Source organism: Salvelinus namaycush, chromosome 19, assembly GCF_016432855.1.
Source record: "Salvelinus namaycush isolate Seneca chromosome 19, SaNama_1.0, whole genome shotgun sequence".
NCBI lineage: Eukaryota > Metazoa > Chordata > Actinopteri > Salmoniformes > Salmonidae > Salvelinus > Salvelinus namaycush.
Genome location: NC_052325.1, coordinates 8,993,552 through 9,011,806, shown reverse-complemented (window position 1 = coordinate 9,011,806; position 18,255 = coordinate 8,993,552). Strand labels below are relative to the sequence as shown.

General features: G+C 46.8%; 1 protein-coding gene across 1 annotated transcript in view; it reads right to left on the bottom strand.

Annotated features, from left to right (window-relative positions):
• Positions 1-18,255, bottom strand: part of LOC120063680 (dedicator of cytokinesis protein 9-like) — a 111,377-nt gene that overhangs the window by 53,133 nt on the left and 39,989 nt on the right. The window contains exons 8-14 of the mRNA XM_039013976.1: positions 14,138-14,312; positions 13,119-13,171; positions 7,261-7,335; positions 7,021-7,161; positions 5,511-5,723; positions 5,150-5,272; positions 4,600-4,682 (exon numbers count right to left, since the gene is read on the bottom strand). Of these exons, the coding sequence (XP_038869904.1) occupies positions 4,600-4,682; positions 5,150-5,272; positions 5,511-5,723; positions 7,021-7,161; positions 7,261-7,335; positions 13,119-13,171; positions 14,138-14,312 (863 nt within the window). The remainder of the gene's footprint in view (positions 1-4,599; positions 4,683-5,149; positions 5,273-5,510; positions 5,724-7,020; positions 7,162-7,260; positions 7,336-13,118; positions 13,172-14,137; positions 14,313-18,255) is intronic.

Sequence of the window (18,255 nt, the reverse complement as noted above, 5' to 3'; positions counted from 1 at the left end):
CACTGGTTTGGGCTAGATCTCAGAGGGGGTTTCCACTGGTCTGGTCTAGATCTCAGAGGGGGTTTCCACTGGTATGGGCTAGATTTCAGAGGGGGTTATTTAGAGTTATTTGGCAACTTAGATGTGAATGATACAAACCTTAGAATGCCTTAGAAATCAAAACATATATGGGCTGCATGATACGACTATAGACTATTGATGATTTGAGAAAGTCACAAAATAAAAGCTTGTGCTCTGTTCCTTGCCTCAGGCTGCACAGCTGTTCTCTCATCAAGTGATCCTATTTTCACCCATCAGACTATTCTCAATTTTCTCAATATTGTCTTTACTAACATGGCCCATTATCAAATGGGCAGGAACAGGAACAGGGGCAGGAACAGAAACAGGGGCAGGAACAGGGGCAGGAACAGGGGCAGGAACAGGGGCAGGGGCAGGAACAGGGGCAGGAACAGGGGCAGGAACAGGGGCAGGAACAGGAAAAGGGGCAGGAACAGGAAAAGGGGCAGGAACAGGAACAGGAAAAGGGGCAGGAACAGGAAAAGGGGCAGGAACAGGAACAGGAAAAGGGGCAGGAACAGGAACAGGGGCAGGAACAGGAACAGGGGCAGGGGCAGGAACAGGGGCAGGAACAGGGGGAGGAACAGTAACAGGGGCAGGAACAGGAAAAGGAACAGGGGCAGGAACAGGAACAGGGGCAGGAACAGGGGCAGGAACAGGGGGAGGAACAGTAACAGGGGCAGGAACAGGGGCAGGAACAGGGGCAAGAACAGGGGCAGGAACAGAAACAGGGGCAGGAACAGGGGGAGGAACAGGAACAGGGGCAGGAACAGGAACAGGGGCAGGAACAGGAACAGGAAAAGGAACAGGGGCAGGAACAGGAACAGGAAAAGGAACAGGGGCAGGAACAGGAACAGGAAAAGGAACAGGGGCAGGAACAGGAACAGGAAAAGGAACAGGGGCAGGAACAGGAACAGGAAAAGGAACAGGAACAGGAAAAGGAACAGGGGCAGGAACAGGAACAGGGGCAGGAACAGGAACAGGGGCAGGAACAGGAACAGGAAAAGGAACAGGGGCAGGAACAGGGGCAGGAAAATGAACAGGAACAGGAAAAGGAACAGGGGCAGGAACAGGAACAGGAAAAGGAACAGGGGCAGGAACAGGAACAGGAAAATGAACAGGAACAGGAAAAGGAACAGGGGCAGGAACAGGAACAGGAAAAGGAACAGGGGCAGGAACAGGAAAAGGGGCAGGAACAGGAACAGGAAAAGGAACAGGAAAAGGAACAGGGGCAGGAACAGGAACAGGGGCAGGAACAGGAACAGGAAAAGGAACAGGGGCAGGACCAGGAACAGGGGCAGGAACAGGAACAGGAAAAGGAACAGGGGCAGGAACAGGAACAGGGGCAGGAACAGGAACATGAAAAGGAACAGGGGCAGGAACAGGAACAGGAACAGGGGCAGGAACAGGAACAGGAACAGGGGCAGGAACAGGAACAGGAAAAGGAACAGGGGCAGGAACAGGAACAGGAAAAGGAACAGGGGCAGGAACAGGAACAGGGGCAGGAACATGAACAGGGGATAAAAGACCTGTCATCCATATGCACTCGAATAGCAAATGGAGGCCGCTTTCCCTGCCGGTTCGTTTTTCAGTCATACAGAGTCGGCTATTCCGGTATAAATATCGTAGCACCTGGGATCCTCCTCTTTTTAGTAGCAACCATCAACACTCTGCTTTCACACAGGACTGTATATAGAAATGTCTGGGCTTTGAACAACCCTTATTTCACTCCACGCATCAACCACTGTTTAAGGAGCCTCTCGCTGCACGACAGGTGATATTCCGCCTAAACTCTGTGTGCCATAGGCTCTCCAACCTCTGTTCCTGCAGCTACCCAGTGCTTAATTTGGGAAACCAAGTGATATATCGGTTCGGGAACATGAATAGTAACATATTTTCACAACAAAATATATTTAATTAAACTGTTGCCAGCCCCTCTCTCTGTGCGCTGGAGAAAGGAATGAAGGAGAGAGAGGGGCAGATATAAACACATAGTGGTGAGATATTCTGTAGCAGAAGGTAATGTGTCAGCCTATTAATTATTAAAAAAAATATATATACATATTACTAGGCTATTCAAAATCAAATACGAATACACTATAATTGTAGGCTTAGCCGCCCTGCACAATCAATGAAACAACAGCAATGCCTAGGCCTATACGTTCTCTCCCAGACTCATGAATAGACATTTTGGAACATAGCACAAGGTAACCAGTCCATCTAGTATGCATAATAATACAGTTCACACTCAAAAGGCGATTAGTAGAATGTGTTTAATTTTGGTGTATAGGCTAGACTAAGTATGTACCAAATACTTAAAAAAAAAAGTTTTTCTGCCATGAGTACTGTAATATGCGGTAGGCTATGTATTGTATAACGGCACAATTATTATTTTAATTCAGGTTAAAAAAAACATTGTGTCGTGCTCATCTACACGTATGCATTATCTTCATGGGTGTTTTGAATGAATCATCACATTAGAAAGCCCTGGCCATTTAATTGTGTTAGGCTTTGAAAACAACATCCACAATGACCATGTTTTACACTCAGTTTGCAACCTGTTGTTGAATTTCTTTCTTTAAATCGCCTCCCGGGTGGCGCAGTGGTCTAGGGCACTGCATCGCAGTGCTAGCTGCGCCACCAGAGTCTCTGGGTTCGCGCCCAGGCTTTGTCGCAGCCGGCCGCAACCGGGAGGTCCGTGGGGCGACGCACAATTGGCATAGCGTCGTCCGGGTTAGGGAGGGTTTGGCCGGTAGGGATATCCTTGTCTCAGTATGTAAAATTTAATAAAAATGTATGTAATATGTAAAAATGTATGCACTCTACTGTAAGTCGCTCTGGATAAGAGCGTCTGCTAAATGACTAAAATGTAAATGTAAATTGATCATCACTGTGAGGTGAGTTTTAAAAGCACATACTGTTTTGATGATATGTTTGATGTGATTTTAGATTGTATTTGCATTGATGTTAGAGGGACAATAGAGCCCTGAGTACTAGGCTATTAGGACCTGATGGAGGGACACTAGAGCCCTGAGTACTAGGTTATTAGGACCTGATGGAGGGACAATAGAGCCCTGAGTAGCAGGCCATTAGTGACCTGATATCGGGACAATAGAGCCCTGAGTAGCAGGCCATTAGTGATCTGATGGAGGGACAATAGAGCCCTGAGTACCAGGCCATTAGTGACCTGATGGAGGGACAATAGAGCCCTGAGTAGCAGGCCATTAGTGACCTGATATCGGGACAATAGAGCCCTGAGTAGCAGGCCATTAGTGACCTGATGGAGGGATAATAGAGCCCTGAGTAGCAGGCCAGTAGGACCTGATGGAGGGACAATAGAGCCCTGAGTAGCAGGCCATTAGTGACCTGATATCGGGACAATAGAGCCCTGAGTAGCAGGCCATTAGTGACCTGATGGAGGGACAATAGAGCCCTGAGTAGCAGGCCATTAGTGACCTGATGGAGGGACAATAGAGCCCTGAGTAGCAGGCCATTAGTGACCTGATGGAGGGACAATAGAGCCCTGAGTAGCAGGCCATTAGTGACCTGATATCGGGACAATAGAGCCCTGAGTAGCAGGCCATTAGTGACCTGATGGAGGGACAATAGAGCCCTGAGTAGCAGGCCATTAGTGACCTGATGGAGGGACAATAGAGCCCTGAGTAGCAGGCCATTAGTGACCTGATGGAGGGACAATAGAGCCCTGAGTACCAGGCCGTTAGGACCTGATGGAGGGACAATAGAGCCCTGAGTAGCAGGCCATTAGTGACCTGATGGAGGGACAATAGAGCCCTGAGTAGCAGGCCAGTAGGACCTGATGGAGGGACAATAGAGCCCTGAGTAGCATGCCATTAGTGACCTGATGGAGGGACAATAGAGCCCTGAGTAGCAGGTCATTAGTGACCTGATGGAGGGACACTAGAGCCCTGAGTAGCAGGCCATTAGTGACATGATGGAGGGACAATAGAGCCCTGAGTACCAGGCCGTTAGGACCTGATGGAGGGACAATAGAGCCCTTAGTACCAGGCCATTAGGACCGGATGGAGGGATAATAGAGCCCTGCATACCAGGATATTAGGACCGGATGGAGGAACAATAGAGCCCTGCGTACCAGGACATTAGGACCGGATGGAGGGACAATTGAGCCCTGAGTACCAGGCCATTAGGACATAATGGTAGTTAGTAAGTTGGATACTGCCAATGCATGTCCAGAGCGCATAAGAGGAGATTACCGTGACTCAACGGTCACGTGGAATGACTGCCGGTGTGGAGGTAATACAGTCAACAGCCCTATTTATCAATGTCAAAAAAACAGAAACTCACTACCTTTATTTTGCCTGGAAATAAACTTGCTGTCTTTTATCACATTTTACAAATGTATTTAATTTCATCTAGATATTTTGTAGTCAAAGCGATGCCATACTAAGCAGACCTACTATCAGGTTCCTCTAATAATGACAAGATAATCCAAAAGGTCAAGCATCTTTCAATAACCTCTAACTATAAACATCAGTTCAGTTCAGGTCAGTAACCGTCCAGTACCTGGCGGCCCATCCAAAAGGCATCCTGTACTGGCCCAACCGGCTGCAAGACAATTTGGCATTTTTCAGAACCTTCTGTGCAACCTGGTGGGAGAAAGGAACTGAGTATGAGTGGTCCATTCTGGTCTAACAATACAGACAGGGGTGATGGGCAGCACTCCAGGCTCCAGCATATCCTATTGAGTTAGCTCTGAGGCCTGCCAAGCTACACACACACACACACACACACACACACACACACACACACACACACACACACACACACACACACACACACACACACACACACACACACACACACACACACACACACACACACACACACACACACACACCCTGAAAATGGTCCCTAATGCAGTTCATATTTTTTCTCTTAAAACCCATTACTGCTCTGTATAACAGAACAGAACCAGACGTTGTAAAACCAATGCTTGTGGAGTGTTATTGTAACCAGACAGCACTTATGATGTGTATGATTTTATCATTCATCATGTGGAATAATCTAATTGACTGTTATGTTTTGTGATGCCGAGGCCTGCTACAGAGCGTACCTTGGTGGAGTCTGAGCTCTTCATGTAGGGCTCAGCACAGTGTGTGATTCCTCCCTGGAGGACCTTCTCAATGCGAGCTAACAGGAAGATATCTGGGTGTGGACACGTTACAGAGAACACTCCCTGTGGCGAGACAAGACAACAGTGAAAACAAGAGTAAGAGTGAAACATTTTTTTAAAGGTTCTTTGGTTTATTGGCTGTACATGACGGTCAGACAAAAACATCCACACACCATTTAAAAACATTTAATATGCAGACCTAAATCTGTACAGGTAGCTAAATTAAAGTATATCAATCATGTCATATTGAAAGAATTAAATATCTCAAAATATTCTATATAGATTAATATAATCTCTTCACCTGTCTGGGGTACAGCATGGCCTCCTCAGGCAGACCGTGGACCCCCCTCTGCATCCCCAGCAAGGCGTCCCCACCCCCGTTCATGTACTGGCTGCTGGGGTTGGCCACCAGCTGTCTAACGGACGGGTGGTTCAGGTCCACGTGGAAGTCTGATGAGATCTTCCTGCTATTCTGGATGTCGAACAGCGACAGGGTCACATAGAACGGCTCCACCTGGAAATGAAGCATCAGGAAAAGTGTCTTAACTGGTGTAGTAAACACATGTAGAGGACGACACTAAATACAATTCTAGTCTTTGCCATTTATAGATGATACTGTGATGCCACAGAAGGTTCATGAGTTGGACAAGAGACTGGCTGAATACCTTTCGGTGTATCTCTGTCTATGTCAGTGTATCTCTGTCTATGTCAGTGTATCTCTGTCTATGTCAGTGTATCTCTGTCATGTCAGTGTATCTCTGTCTATGTCAGTGTATCTCTGTCTATGTCAGTGTATCTCTGTCTATGTATCTCTGTCATGTCAGTGTATCTCTGTCTATGTCAGTGTATCTCTGTCTATGTCAGTGTATCTCTGTCTATGTCAGTGTATCTCTGTCTATGTATCTCTGTCATGTCAGTGTATCTCTGTCCATGTCAGTGTATCTCCGTCATGTCAGTGTATCTCTGTCTATGTCAGTGTATCTCTGTCTATGTCAGTGTATCTCTGTCTATGTCAGTGTATCTCTGTCTATGTATCTCTGTCATGTCAGTGTATCTCTGTCCATGTCAGTGTATCTCTGTCTATGTCAGGTCTGTATACCTGAACAGGTTGACATGTTCTCTCGGTAATGGACAAGCTGTTGTGCTGCCTGCCCTCCTTTAAACAGTGCCTTCAGCCATTACTATGGCTCTCTGCGGGTTACTAACCCAGAGCTCCCTCGTGAAAAAGACAAACAGCAGTGATGACATAGGCCAGAGATGTGATCCCTCCACCCCTCTCTTTGTCACTCACCCATTGTTCCGAGCAAATACTGGTTATAAAACAATAGTATGACTGTACACATTGAGCACTGACTCATGGAGAACTAGGGGAAGGAGATCTGGCTCACATTGAGCACTGACTCATGGAGAACTAGGGGAAGGAGATCTGGCTCACATTGAGCACTGACTCATGGAGAACTAGGGGAAGGAGATCTGGCTCACATTGAGCACTGACTCATGGAGAACTAGGGGAAGGAGATCTGGCTCACATTGAGCACTGACTCATGGAGTACTAGGGGAAGGAGATCTGGCTCACATTGAGCACTGACTCATGGAGAACTAGGGGAAGGAGATCTGGCTCACATTGGGCACTGACTCATGGAGAACTAGGGGAAGGAGATCTGGCTCACATTGGGCACTGACTCATGGAGAACTAGGGGAAGGAGATCTGGCTCACATTGGGCACTGACTCATGGAGAACTAGGGGAAGGAGATCTGGCTCACATTGGGCACTGACTCATGGAGAACTAGGGGAAGGAGACCTGTCTTACGTTTGTTGTTGGTCCCTCGTCATTCTCCTCTACACAGCTCTGCAGGTTGAAGGCCAGGTCATTGCAATTGACCAAAATGCGCTTGCCAAACTTTTCTTCATATTGCTTTATATCTGGCTCAATTCCTGAGAAGTCAAGTTTCTAAAGAGACAAAAAGAGCGGAGGTTAGGTTTATTTTAATCATCATTTAGAGCTGGGGGATTGTCAAATGCCTTTCTGAAAACTCTGATAGTTACGAACCTGTGTGTCCGGATCCAAGGTGAACAGTTTCAATCTGGTCTCGTTCCTCATTTTAGATTCAATATCTCTTGCACTCTGAGGACAAGACATTTATTTTTTAAATAAATACCACAGCTTTTCTTACTAGGCAGAACTCCTTAAGCAAAAAGGTTTTCAGATTGAACTGCTTTTATCACTTGAACATTTCTCTTCATTTGAGTCCATCTGGAGTTGAGGTTTCCTATAACGTGCTGATCAAGACAGACCAGACAGACTCAAGGGTAAAGTCGGGTGGTGCCTATTACCACGGCAAAGCCTGTCAAGCACTCTGTCAGACGTCTGCTTTGTTAGTTAACTGCTACCATCAGATTCCATGCACATACAGTATGGCTTATCTATAGGCCGATTGCTCCTCAAGGCTAACATACGGACATGTGATCCTAGGAGACAGGCAGATGTCCACCTCAGAGCCCAGGCTGTTACTGGAAACCCAGCCGTTGAAGTCTGCCCAAGCACTGAGTGCTTCAGCAAATGGTCATGGAAATCTCTTACTGTAGCTTTCCACTATGGGAAAGAACCAGATATTGGTTCCATTCCTGCTTTTGGTCGCTTTTCAAACAGCATGAGCTGTCATTTGTCTGTGTGTCTCTGTCAGGTCATTTTTATTTTTGATATGAATTTTCCTTTATTATGTTCCCCTAACCCTACCACCCCTCCACTAATTGGAGTAAACTAATGGACAACATATTTTAGGCTTCTACTTCCAGCTTATACATACTATATACAGTCGTGGCCAAAGGTTTTGAGAATGACACAAATATACATTTTCACAAAGTCTGCTGCCTCAGTTTGTATGATGGCAATTTGCATATACTCCAGAATGTTATGAAGAGTGATCAGATGAATTGCAATTCATTGCAAAGTCCCTCTTTGCCATGCAAATTAACTGAATCCCCCAAAAACATTTCCACTGCATTTCAGCCCTGCCACAAAAGGACCAGCTGACATCATGTCAGTGATTCTCTCGTTAACACAGGTGTGAGTGTTGACGAGGACAAGGCTGGAGATCACCCTGTCATGCTGATTGAGTTCGAATAACAGACTGGAAGCTTCAAAAGGAGGGTGGTGCTCGGAATCATTGTTCTTCCTCTGTCAACCATGGTTACCTGCAAGGAAATACGTGCCGTCAGCATTGCTTTGAACAAAAAGGGCTTCACAGGCAAGGATATCACTGCCAGTAAGATTGCACCTAAATTAACCATTTATCGGATCATCAAGAACTTCAAGGAGAGCGGTTCAACTGTTATGAAGAAGGCTTCAGGGCGCCCAGGAAAGTCCAGCAAGCTCCAGGATTGTCTCCTAAAGTTGATTCAGCTGCGGGATCGGGGCACCACCAGTACAGAGCTTGCTCAGGAATGGCAGCAGGCAGGTGTGAGTGCATCTGCATGCACAGTGAGGCGAAGACTTTTGGAAGATGGCCTGGTGTCAAGAAGGGCAGCAAAGAAGCCACTTCTCTCCAGGAAAAACATCAGGGACAGACTGATATTCTGCAAAAGGTACAGAGATTGGACTGCTGAGGACTGGGGTAAAGTCATTTTCTCTGATGAATCCCCTTTCCAATTGTTTGGGGCATCCGGAAAAAAGCTTGTCCGGAGAAGACAAGGTGAGCGCTACCATCAGTCCTGTGTCATGCCAACAGTAAAGCATCCTGAGACCATTCATGTGTGGGGTTGCTTCTCAGCCAAGAGAGTGGGCTCACTCACAATTTTGCCTAAGAACACAGCCATGAATAAAGAATGGTACCAACACATCCTCCAAGAGCAACTTCTCCCAACCATCCAGGAACAGTTTGGTAATGAACAATGCCTTTTCCAGCATGATGGAGCACCTTGCCATAAGGCAAAAGTGATAACTAAGTGGCTCGGGGAACAAAACATCTATATTTTGGGTCCATGGCCAGGAAACTCCCCAGACCTTAATCCCATTGAGAACTTGTGGTTAATCCTCAAGAGGCGGGTGGACAAACAAAACCCCACAAATTCTGACAAACTCCAAGCATTGATTATGCAAGAACGGGCTGCCATCAGTCAGGATGTGGCCCAGAAGTTAATTGAAAGCATGCCAGGGCGGATTGCAGAGGTCTTGAAAAAGAAGGGTCAACACTGCAAATATTCACTCTTTGCATCAACTTCATGTAATTGTCAATAAAAGCCTTTGACACTTATGAAATGCTTGTAATTATACTTCAGTATTCCATAGTAACATCTGACAAAAATATCTAAAGACACTGAAGCAGAAAACTTTGTGGAAATTAATATTTGTGTCATTCTCAAAAAAAATTGGCCACGAATGTACATTTTACGGACACAGTATATTTTACAAATAGTTATCTTTTGTTTGTTTTTAATCCCAATCCTTAGCTACCCTCAACCCCTACCATCTATCCCTGAAGACCATCCAGTTTGATTTCTATTGGCCATATATTCTTTACTGTGCTGTTTCACAAAAGTTCTGAACCTACATACATTTTACGGACACACTATATTTTACATTAGATAATCTTATTGTTTTTAGTCCCACCCTTCAGCTCCACTCAACCCCTCCCATCTATCTCTTAACACCATCCATTTATTTTATTTCATTTGCCATATATTTTTCAACTCTGCTGTGATGTTTCACAAAAGTTCTGAACCTTTCAATTCTCATAGTTCTACAGATTGTAAAATAAATATATATTTTTTTGCTAAAAGTATTATTATATTACTGATCGTTTAACTATGACTTTTAAAATCACCCAGCAGTGCCATTTGCAGAGTTAGCTCCAGGTAAATGTTGCAATTCTTCAGCCATTCCTGGACCTGCTACCAAAAACATGGACAGTACCAAAACAAATGATCGAATGATTTTGTCTCTTCGCAGCTAAATCTGCAGAGTTGGAAAGGTTGTTTCCACTATATACTGTATATAACATTCTATTGGTTGCAAGTATTTTCTATAATATATATATTTTTTAAATGCTACATTTTGAATCCGCTGTCGTTTTGCATATCAGTTCATAAACCATGTGCCATGGAATTGGTACATTGAAAATCTCTTCCCAACTATTTTGACAGCTTTAAAAAAAAAATGGTTGTTAAATGAAACTGCCATACTTTTTTATTCATCACAATTTTCTTAAACCAAAGTTGGTCTTTAATGCCGACAGACAAGTTCCTTACTTTTCCCCCTTCCACTTGCCTCTTCCATTTTTGCGGTAATGCTGCAATTAGTTTTTTTTATTAATTAGTACATTTGAGTTTAACCATAATATTTGTTGTATTATTTGTTCTGTCTTTTCTGGTGGATTAAACTGAAACTGCAACCAAATTTATATGTCTTGTTTTAAAAAGAATGATATTTTGGAGATTATTTCATTTTCAAATAACCGAAAGTGAGAGGTTCTAATCTGAATAAATGGAAAAATTATTCTTCATTCTTGAACATGGGGTGAGACTAATCTGCTAGAGAACCAGTTCGGATTCAAGCATAACTTTTGTATGACTGAAGCTTTTTGTGAGAGGTCTAATTTTGGTCATATAATTTAAAAAACAGATCTCTAGGTGTAGGCAGGGTCATAAGCAAATAGGTCAACTGGGATATAACTAAAGAGTTAATCAGGGGGATTTCTCCACAAATAGACAGGTATTTTCCTTTCCATGGTAGCAAGATCTTATCTATTTTTGCTCTTTCAGGTCTTACTAGAGATAGAAAATAATGTTTAAAATGGAGGTGTGAACACACCAGTTGAAGCTAATTAAAGCCATAGGTTTGGGGAGGAGGCTGCTCTCCTCTGAGAAGCCTGACTGACTGGCTGCTCTCTACGTACCTACCATGGTGCTGCTCTCTACGTACCTACCATGGTGCTGCTCTCTACGTACCTACCATGGTGCTGCTCTCTACGTACCTACCACGGTACTGCTCTCTACGTACCTACCATGGTGCTTCTCTCTACGTACCTACCATGGTGCTTCTCTCTACGTACCTACCATGGTGCTGCTCTCTACGTACCTACCATGGTGCTGCTCTCTACGTACCTACCATGGTGCTGCTCTCTACGTACCTACCATGGTGCTGCTCTCTACGTACCTACCATGGTACTGCTCTCTACGTACCTACCATTGTGCTGCTCTCTACATACCTACCATGGTGCTGCTCTCTACGTACCTACCATGGTGCTGCTCTCTACGTACCTACCATGGTGCTGCTCTCTACGTACCTACCATGCTGCTGCTCTCTACATACCTACCATGGTGCTGCTCTCTACGTACCTACCATGGTGCTGCTCTCTACGTACCTACCATGGTACTGCTCTCTACGTACCTACCATGGTGCTGCTCTCTACGTACCTACCATGGTGCTGCTCTCTACGTACCTACCATGGTGCTGCTCTCTACGTACCTACCATGGTGCTGCTCTCTACGTACCTACCATGCTGCTGCTCTCTACATACCTACCATGGTGCTGCTCTCTACGTACCTACCATGGTGTTGCTCTCTACGTACCTACCATGGTGCTGCTCTCTACGTACCTACCATGGTGCTGCTCTCTACGTACCTACCATGGTACTGCTCTCTACGTACCTACCATGGTGCTTCTCTCTACGTACCTACCATGGTGCTGCTCTCTACGTACCTACCATGCTGCTGCTCTCTACATACCTACCATGGTGCTGCTCTCTACGTACCTACCATGGTGCTTCTCTCTACGTACCTACCATGGTGCTGCTCTCTACGTACCTACCATGGTGCTGCTCTCTACGTACCTACCATGGTGCTGCTCTCTACGTATCTACCATGGTGCTGCTCTCTACGTACCTACCATGGTACTGCTCTCTACGTACCTACCATGGTGCTGCTCTCTACTAACCTACCATGGTGCTGCTCTCTACGTACCTACCATGGTGCTTCTCTCTACGTACCTACCATGGTCCTGCTCTCTACGTACCTACCATGGTGCTGCTCTCTACGTACCTACCATGCTGCTGCTCTCTACGTACCTACCATGGTGCTGCTCTCTACGTACCTACCATGGTGCTGCTCTCTACGTACCTACCATGGTGCTGCTCTCTACGTACCTACCATGGTGCTGCTCTCTACGCACCTACCATGGTGCTGCTCTCTACGTACCTACCATGGTGCTGCTCTCTACGTACCTACCATGGTGCTGCTCTCTACGTACCTACCATGGTGCTGCTCTCTACGTACCTACCATGGTGTTGCTCTCTACGTACCTACCATGCTGCTGCTCTCTACGTACCTACCATGGTGCTGCTCTCTACGTACCTACCATGGTGCTGCTCTCTACATACCTACCATGGTGCTGCTCTCTACGTACCTACCATGGTGCTGCGCTCTACGTACCTACCATGGTACTGCTCTCTACGTACCTACCATGGTACTGCTCTCTACATACCTACCATGGTGAAGTGATTTCGACACCCTCGACAACCACTGTGATTATTATTATCTGACCCTGCTGGTCATCTATGAACATTTGAACATCTTGGCCATGTTCTGTTATAATCTCCACCCGGCACAGCCGGAAGAGGACTGGCCACCCCTCATAGCCTGGTTCCTCTCTAGGTTTCTTCCTAGGTTCTGGCCTTTCTAGGGAGTTTTTCCTAGCCACTGTGCTTCTACACCTGCATTGCTTGCTGTTTGGGGTTTTAGGCTGGGTTTCTGTACAGCACTTTGAGATATCAGCTGATGTACGAAGGGCTATATAAATACTTTTGATTTGATTTGATTTGATTTCATGGGGTAACTACTTTATGTCTCATGTGAACTGGGCATAAATTTTCCTTCTGCTTGGAACCGCCCATTAGTGAAAACAGCACCCACCTGAAAGCTGTCCATACTCCCCAACGAACTGTCCGCCTTTCCCGGCTCGTCATCTGCAACAGAAAAAAGGGCAGAGTACCCCATTGAAAACAGAAGTTCAGCAATTCCACTATTTTACAGGCTCCATTACCACACCTCTTCCTTAATCACACACTACTAAATAGTTAAGTAGAGTAAACAGTGACTTAGACTGCCCTGAGAACAGCGAGGACAGACAGAAAAACAGAGCAGGCCTGAGATCAGATCCTAGAGCTCTTATGGGAACCACTGTGTTATTTTCCCCCTAGGAAAGCGTGACTACTAAAAGGTAGTGAGAGTTAACGGTGTTCTTTCCTCCTGGCTCAGGCCTCAGATCAGATTAAATACCTGGGTGGTCCTCCAGCTCCACCATCATCAGACTAGAAGGAGATGTCTTGAGAGTTCACATTTACAGACAAGACTGTTAATGATGTGCTTTAGCTTGTACAGGAACTAGTGTACCACTATCATCTATGTCTTCCCCAGTCTGGCTCCAAGGTGTTTTAAACTACTCTGAGCCAACTACAGCCCATCAGTGTGGTGCTTTATGCTAGCTATGCCCTGCAACAGGGTTATTTACATGGGCGGTTGATGAAAGACTGTAGAACAGGCCTAAGTACATCTTATTTACACATGGCTTCTCTTGGCCCGACAGGCAGACAAGTGTACTGCAGTGAACCCTGGGATGTTTTCTTTGTATTACTGACACTTTGAGAAGCACATTCTCCTTGAACTAGGGGTTTTGTTGAAAGAAAGGAAGATCTTTTAACAGCATTTACACGGAAATCTTTGTCTCCACTCTTAACTCCCATCCTTGAACTCTGAAAACACACACACATGCACACGCACACACACACGCACACACACACACACACACACACACACACACTCACACACACATGCACAGCATGACCGGCACAGCACACATGCACATCACACACACAGACACGCATGGGCTCACACGCCCCCCACACACACGTCATGCACACACACACACACACCATCGTGGATGTCCCCGTTCCTCTTCTCCTGCATGGCGATCTCAAAGCTGCTGTGGAGGATCTTGTTGAGAGTGCCGATCCAGTCTTCCATCTCTCCCTCGCTGTCGGCAGCCAGCAGGTACGTGCTCTTGTCCTGCATCTTCAGCTCAAAGGCAAAGCGCCGCACCCTGTTATTCTGCAGACAGACACAGAGGAGGAGAGGAGGAGAGGAGTAGGAGAGGAGGGGAAGAGGAGGAGAGGAGGAGAGGAGGAGGAGAGGAGAGGAGGAGGAGAGGAGGAGAGGAGGAGAGGGGGAGGAGAGGAGGAGAGGAGGAGAGGAGGGGAAGAGGAGGAGAGGAGGAGAGGAGGAGAGGAGGAGGAGAGGAGGAGAGGAGGAGGAGAGGAGGAGGAGAGGGGGAGGAGAGGAGGAGGAGAGGAGGGGGGGGGGGAGAGGAGGGGAGGAGAGGAGGAGAGGAGGGGAAGAGGAGAGGAGGGGAAGAGAGGAGGAGAAGAGGAGAGGAGGAGAAGAGGACAGGAGGAGAGGAGGAGAAGAGGAGAGGAGGAGAGGAGGAGAGAAGGAGAAGAGGAGAGGAGAAGAGGAGAGGAGGAGATACATCATTGTTTAGGTAATGCTGTAGTGGAGGGAAGGTTGCTCAGGAAACGCAACAGAGGATCAACAACAATATGAGGACTGTGCTCTGATCTCTAGAAAAAGCAATGCCGTACCATCCCAGAAAACAGCATGAATGTAGTTCTTTTTTTAAAGAGGATGATTACAGTGTGTGCAGGTCAAGTGTGAGTGGGTGTTTCTTACAGTCTAAAATCAAATGTCCAACTGTGAATAAAATAAAACAGGTCCAAAGAGAATGTTCTGATCCACCTTCCAAAGTTAACATCCAATATATTGGCAAGTCACCAGAAGGCAGCTGCTGCTTAGTTTTATGATCTGTTTCACGGGACTTTGAAGAGAGAGCGTTACTGGAAACAACTCCAATCCTCTCCCCCAGTAGAAACTGCATTGACTTTTGACTTGAGATTTTGTAATAACTACCAGAACTGATCAATTGATGTTGTATCTATTTACACACTATTTACACACTATTTACACACTAAAGGGTGAGAAAACACAAGGGAAACAGTTGTGTGTAAATATTTGACAACAATAACATCATTATCCATCTTTCTGGAATTTTTTGGAAAGCTTAAAAAAATGATTATTTGTGTTGGTTAGAGAGACACAGAAGGGAATAAACCAACTGAGTGAACAGAGGAGGAGCAGGGTGCTCGGTAGAAAGTATTTCAATATGAGCAACAAAGAGCGTAGTGCTGCCAGCACTGGAGCTGGGCTCTTATAAAGGGACTGAGTCTGCCAGCACTGGAGCTGAGCTCTTATAAAGGGAACTGAGTCTGCCAGCAGCACTGGAGCTGAGCTCTTATAAAGGGACTGAGTCTGCCAGCAGCACTGGAGCTGAGCTCTTATGAAGGGACTGAGTCTGCCAGCAGCACTGGACCTGAGCTCTTATAAAGGGACTGAGTCTGCCAGCAGCACTGTAGCTGAGCTCTTATAAAGGGACTGAGTCGGCCAGCAGCACTGGAGCTGAGCTCTTATAAAGGGACTGAGTCTGCCAGCAGCACTGGAGCTGGGCTCTTATAAAGGGGACTGAGTCTGCCAGCAGCACTGGAGCTGAGCTCTTATAAAGGGACTGAGTCGGCCAGCAGCACTGGAGCTGAGCTCTTATAAAGGGACTGAGTCTGCCAGCACTGGAGCTGAGCTCTTATAAAGGGAACTGAGTCTGCCAGCAGCACTGGAGCTGAGCTCTTATAAAGGGACTGAGTCTGCCAGCAGCACTGGAGCTGAGCTCTTATAAAGGGACTGAGTCTGCCAGCAGCACTGGAGCTGAGCTCTTATAAAGGGACTGAGTCTGCCAGCAGCACTGGAGCTGAGCTCTTATAAAGGGACAGAGTCTGCCAGCAGCACTGGAGCTGAGCTCTTATAAAGGGACTGAGTCTGCCAGCAGCACTGGAGCTGGGCTCTTATAAAGGGGACTGAGTCTGCCAGCAGCACTGGAGCTGAGCTCTTATAAAGGGACTGAATCTGCCAGCAGCACTGGAGCTGAGCTCTTATAAAGGGAACTGAGTCTGCCAGCAGCACTGGAGCTGAGCTCTTATAAAGGGACTGAGTCTGCCAGCAGCACTGGAGCTGAGCTCTTATAAAGGTACTGAGTCTGCCAGCAGCACTGGAGCTGAGCTCTTATAAAGGGAACTGAGTCTGCCAGCAGCACTGGAGCTGAGCTCTTATAAAGGGAACTGAGTCTGCCAGCAGCACTGGAGCTGAGCTCTTATGAAGGGAACTGAGTCTGCCAGCAGCACTGGAGCTGAGCTCTTATAAAGGGACTGAGTCTGCCAGCAGCACTGGAGCTAGGCTCTTATAAAGAGACTGAGTCTGCCAGCAGCACTGGAGCTGAGCTCTTATAAAGGGAACTGAGTCTGCCAGCAGCACTGGATCTGAGCTCTTATAAAGGGAACTGAGTCTGCCAGCAGCACTGGAGCTGAGCTCTTATAAAGGGAACTGAGTCTGCCAGCAGCACTGGAGCTGAGCTCTTATAAAGGGAACTGAGTCTGCCAGCAGCACTGGACCGTGGAGTTGACCTATGGCCCCCAATCAGCCAGAAAGAATGATGTCACTACCTCAGGTCGGCCTCAGATCGTCTCAATTACACACCTTCCGAAGCTGGTGATTCAGTCAGCCACCATAAACTAACCACCGTGGCTGATTACGGATATGCATCCAGGCTTTGGTTATTATAGAGTTCATTCAAATGTCCAGGAGATCCTACCATGGGAGGCTGAGGTGTAGTCATTCCACTGTTGTGTAAACAACCTCCCCAAAATATTGCCTGAATGTTTCTATATAAATCATAGCTCCACATAACATCAGGCTGAGCCTTTCGGCCTGCAGAGAGGGGCCTGTAGAGAGGGAGGTGAATGGGAGGGAGAGTCATTAGCTCAAGGCCAGTAGAGTAAACACTAGTTAAGGGGGTGTTTAGGACAGGAGTCAGAGTGGATTCATCATCAAGGGACTAATAAGCAGGGTTCGTTAAATAACACATTAACTGTGAGTGGAGAGTAGATTATCACTATACTGGGTTCTTTAAATAACACATTAACTGTGAGTGGAGAGTAGATTATCACTATACTGGGAGGGAGAGGAGAGAGAGGAGAGGCGAAAGGAGGAAGAGGGGAGAGGAGGGTGAGGAGAGAGAGGAGAGGGAAAAGGAGGGAGAGGGGAGAGGAGGGAGAGGAGAGAGAGGAGAGGGAAAATGAGGGAGAGGGGAGAGGAGAGAGAGGGAAAAGGAGGGAGAGGGGAGAGGAGGGAGAGGAGAGGAGAGAGAAAAGGAGGGAGAGGGGAGAGGAGGGAGAGGAGAGGGGAAAGGAGGGAGAGGGGAGAGGAGGGAGAGGAGAGGAGAGAGGGGAGAGGGAAAAGGAGGGAGAGGGGAGAGGAGGGAGAGGAGAGGGAGAGGGAAGGAGAGGAGAGGGGAGGAGAATCTTGGATGTGTTCTCTGGTTCTATCATCATGGAAAGTCTGAGGAGCACTGGGATGGATTATGATGGTGGTGACAGGAAATGGTTGGAGATGTCTCTCAGGTCACCAGACCTCAGATCAGATCACACAGAGGAGGTCCACCTAGTGAGAGAGGGACGTGGGACGTGGCCAGTGACTTTCTCTCTGTGTGTGTGCATGCGTGTGTGCGTGCGTGCGTGCGTGTGCGTGTGCGAGTGTGTGTGTTTGTCTTTCATAAAAGAGCGGGGAGAAGCGTGCTGAAGCAGCTTGAGGCAGAGGGGGGGTATGATGTCACACCATATGCCTATAATTACCTAAGAGCAGATCCCCTCCAAGGCCAGTTGTTGTGGTTTATAATTAGGCACATTATCTTGCCCATATAATGTCAAATCTCGGGCTAAATGAAACACAGAGTGAAGGGGATAGCATGCATTGCCACATTTACAAGCATTTACATACTCCCACTTGGCCAGATCTTCAGACAGTACAGTGTCCACTGCTAGGCAGACATCATACCGGTGTCCATTAAAACCACCACTGCTACGCAGATGACATACCGTTGTCCATTAAAACCACC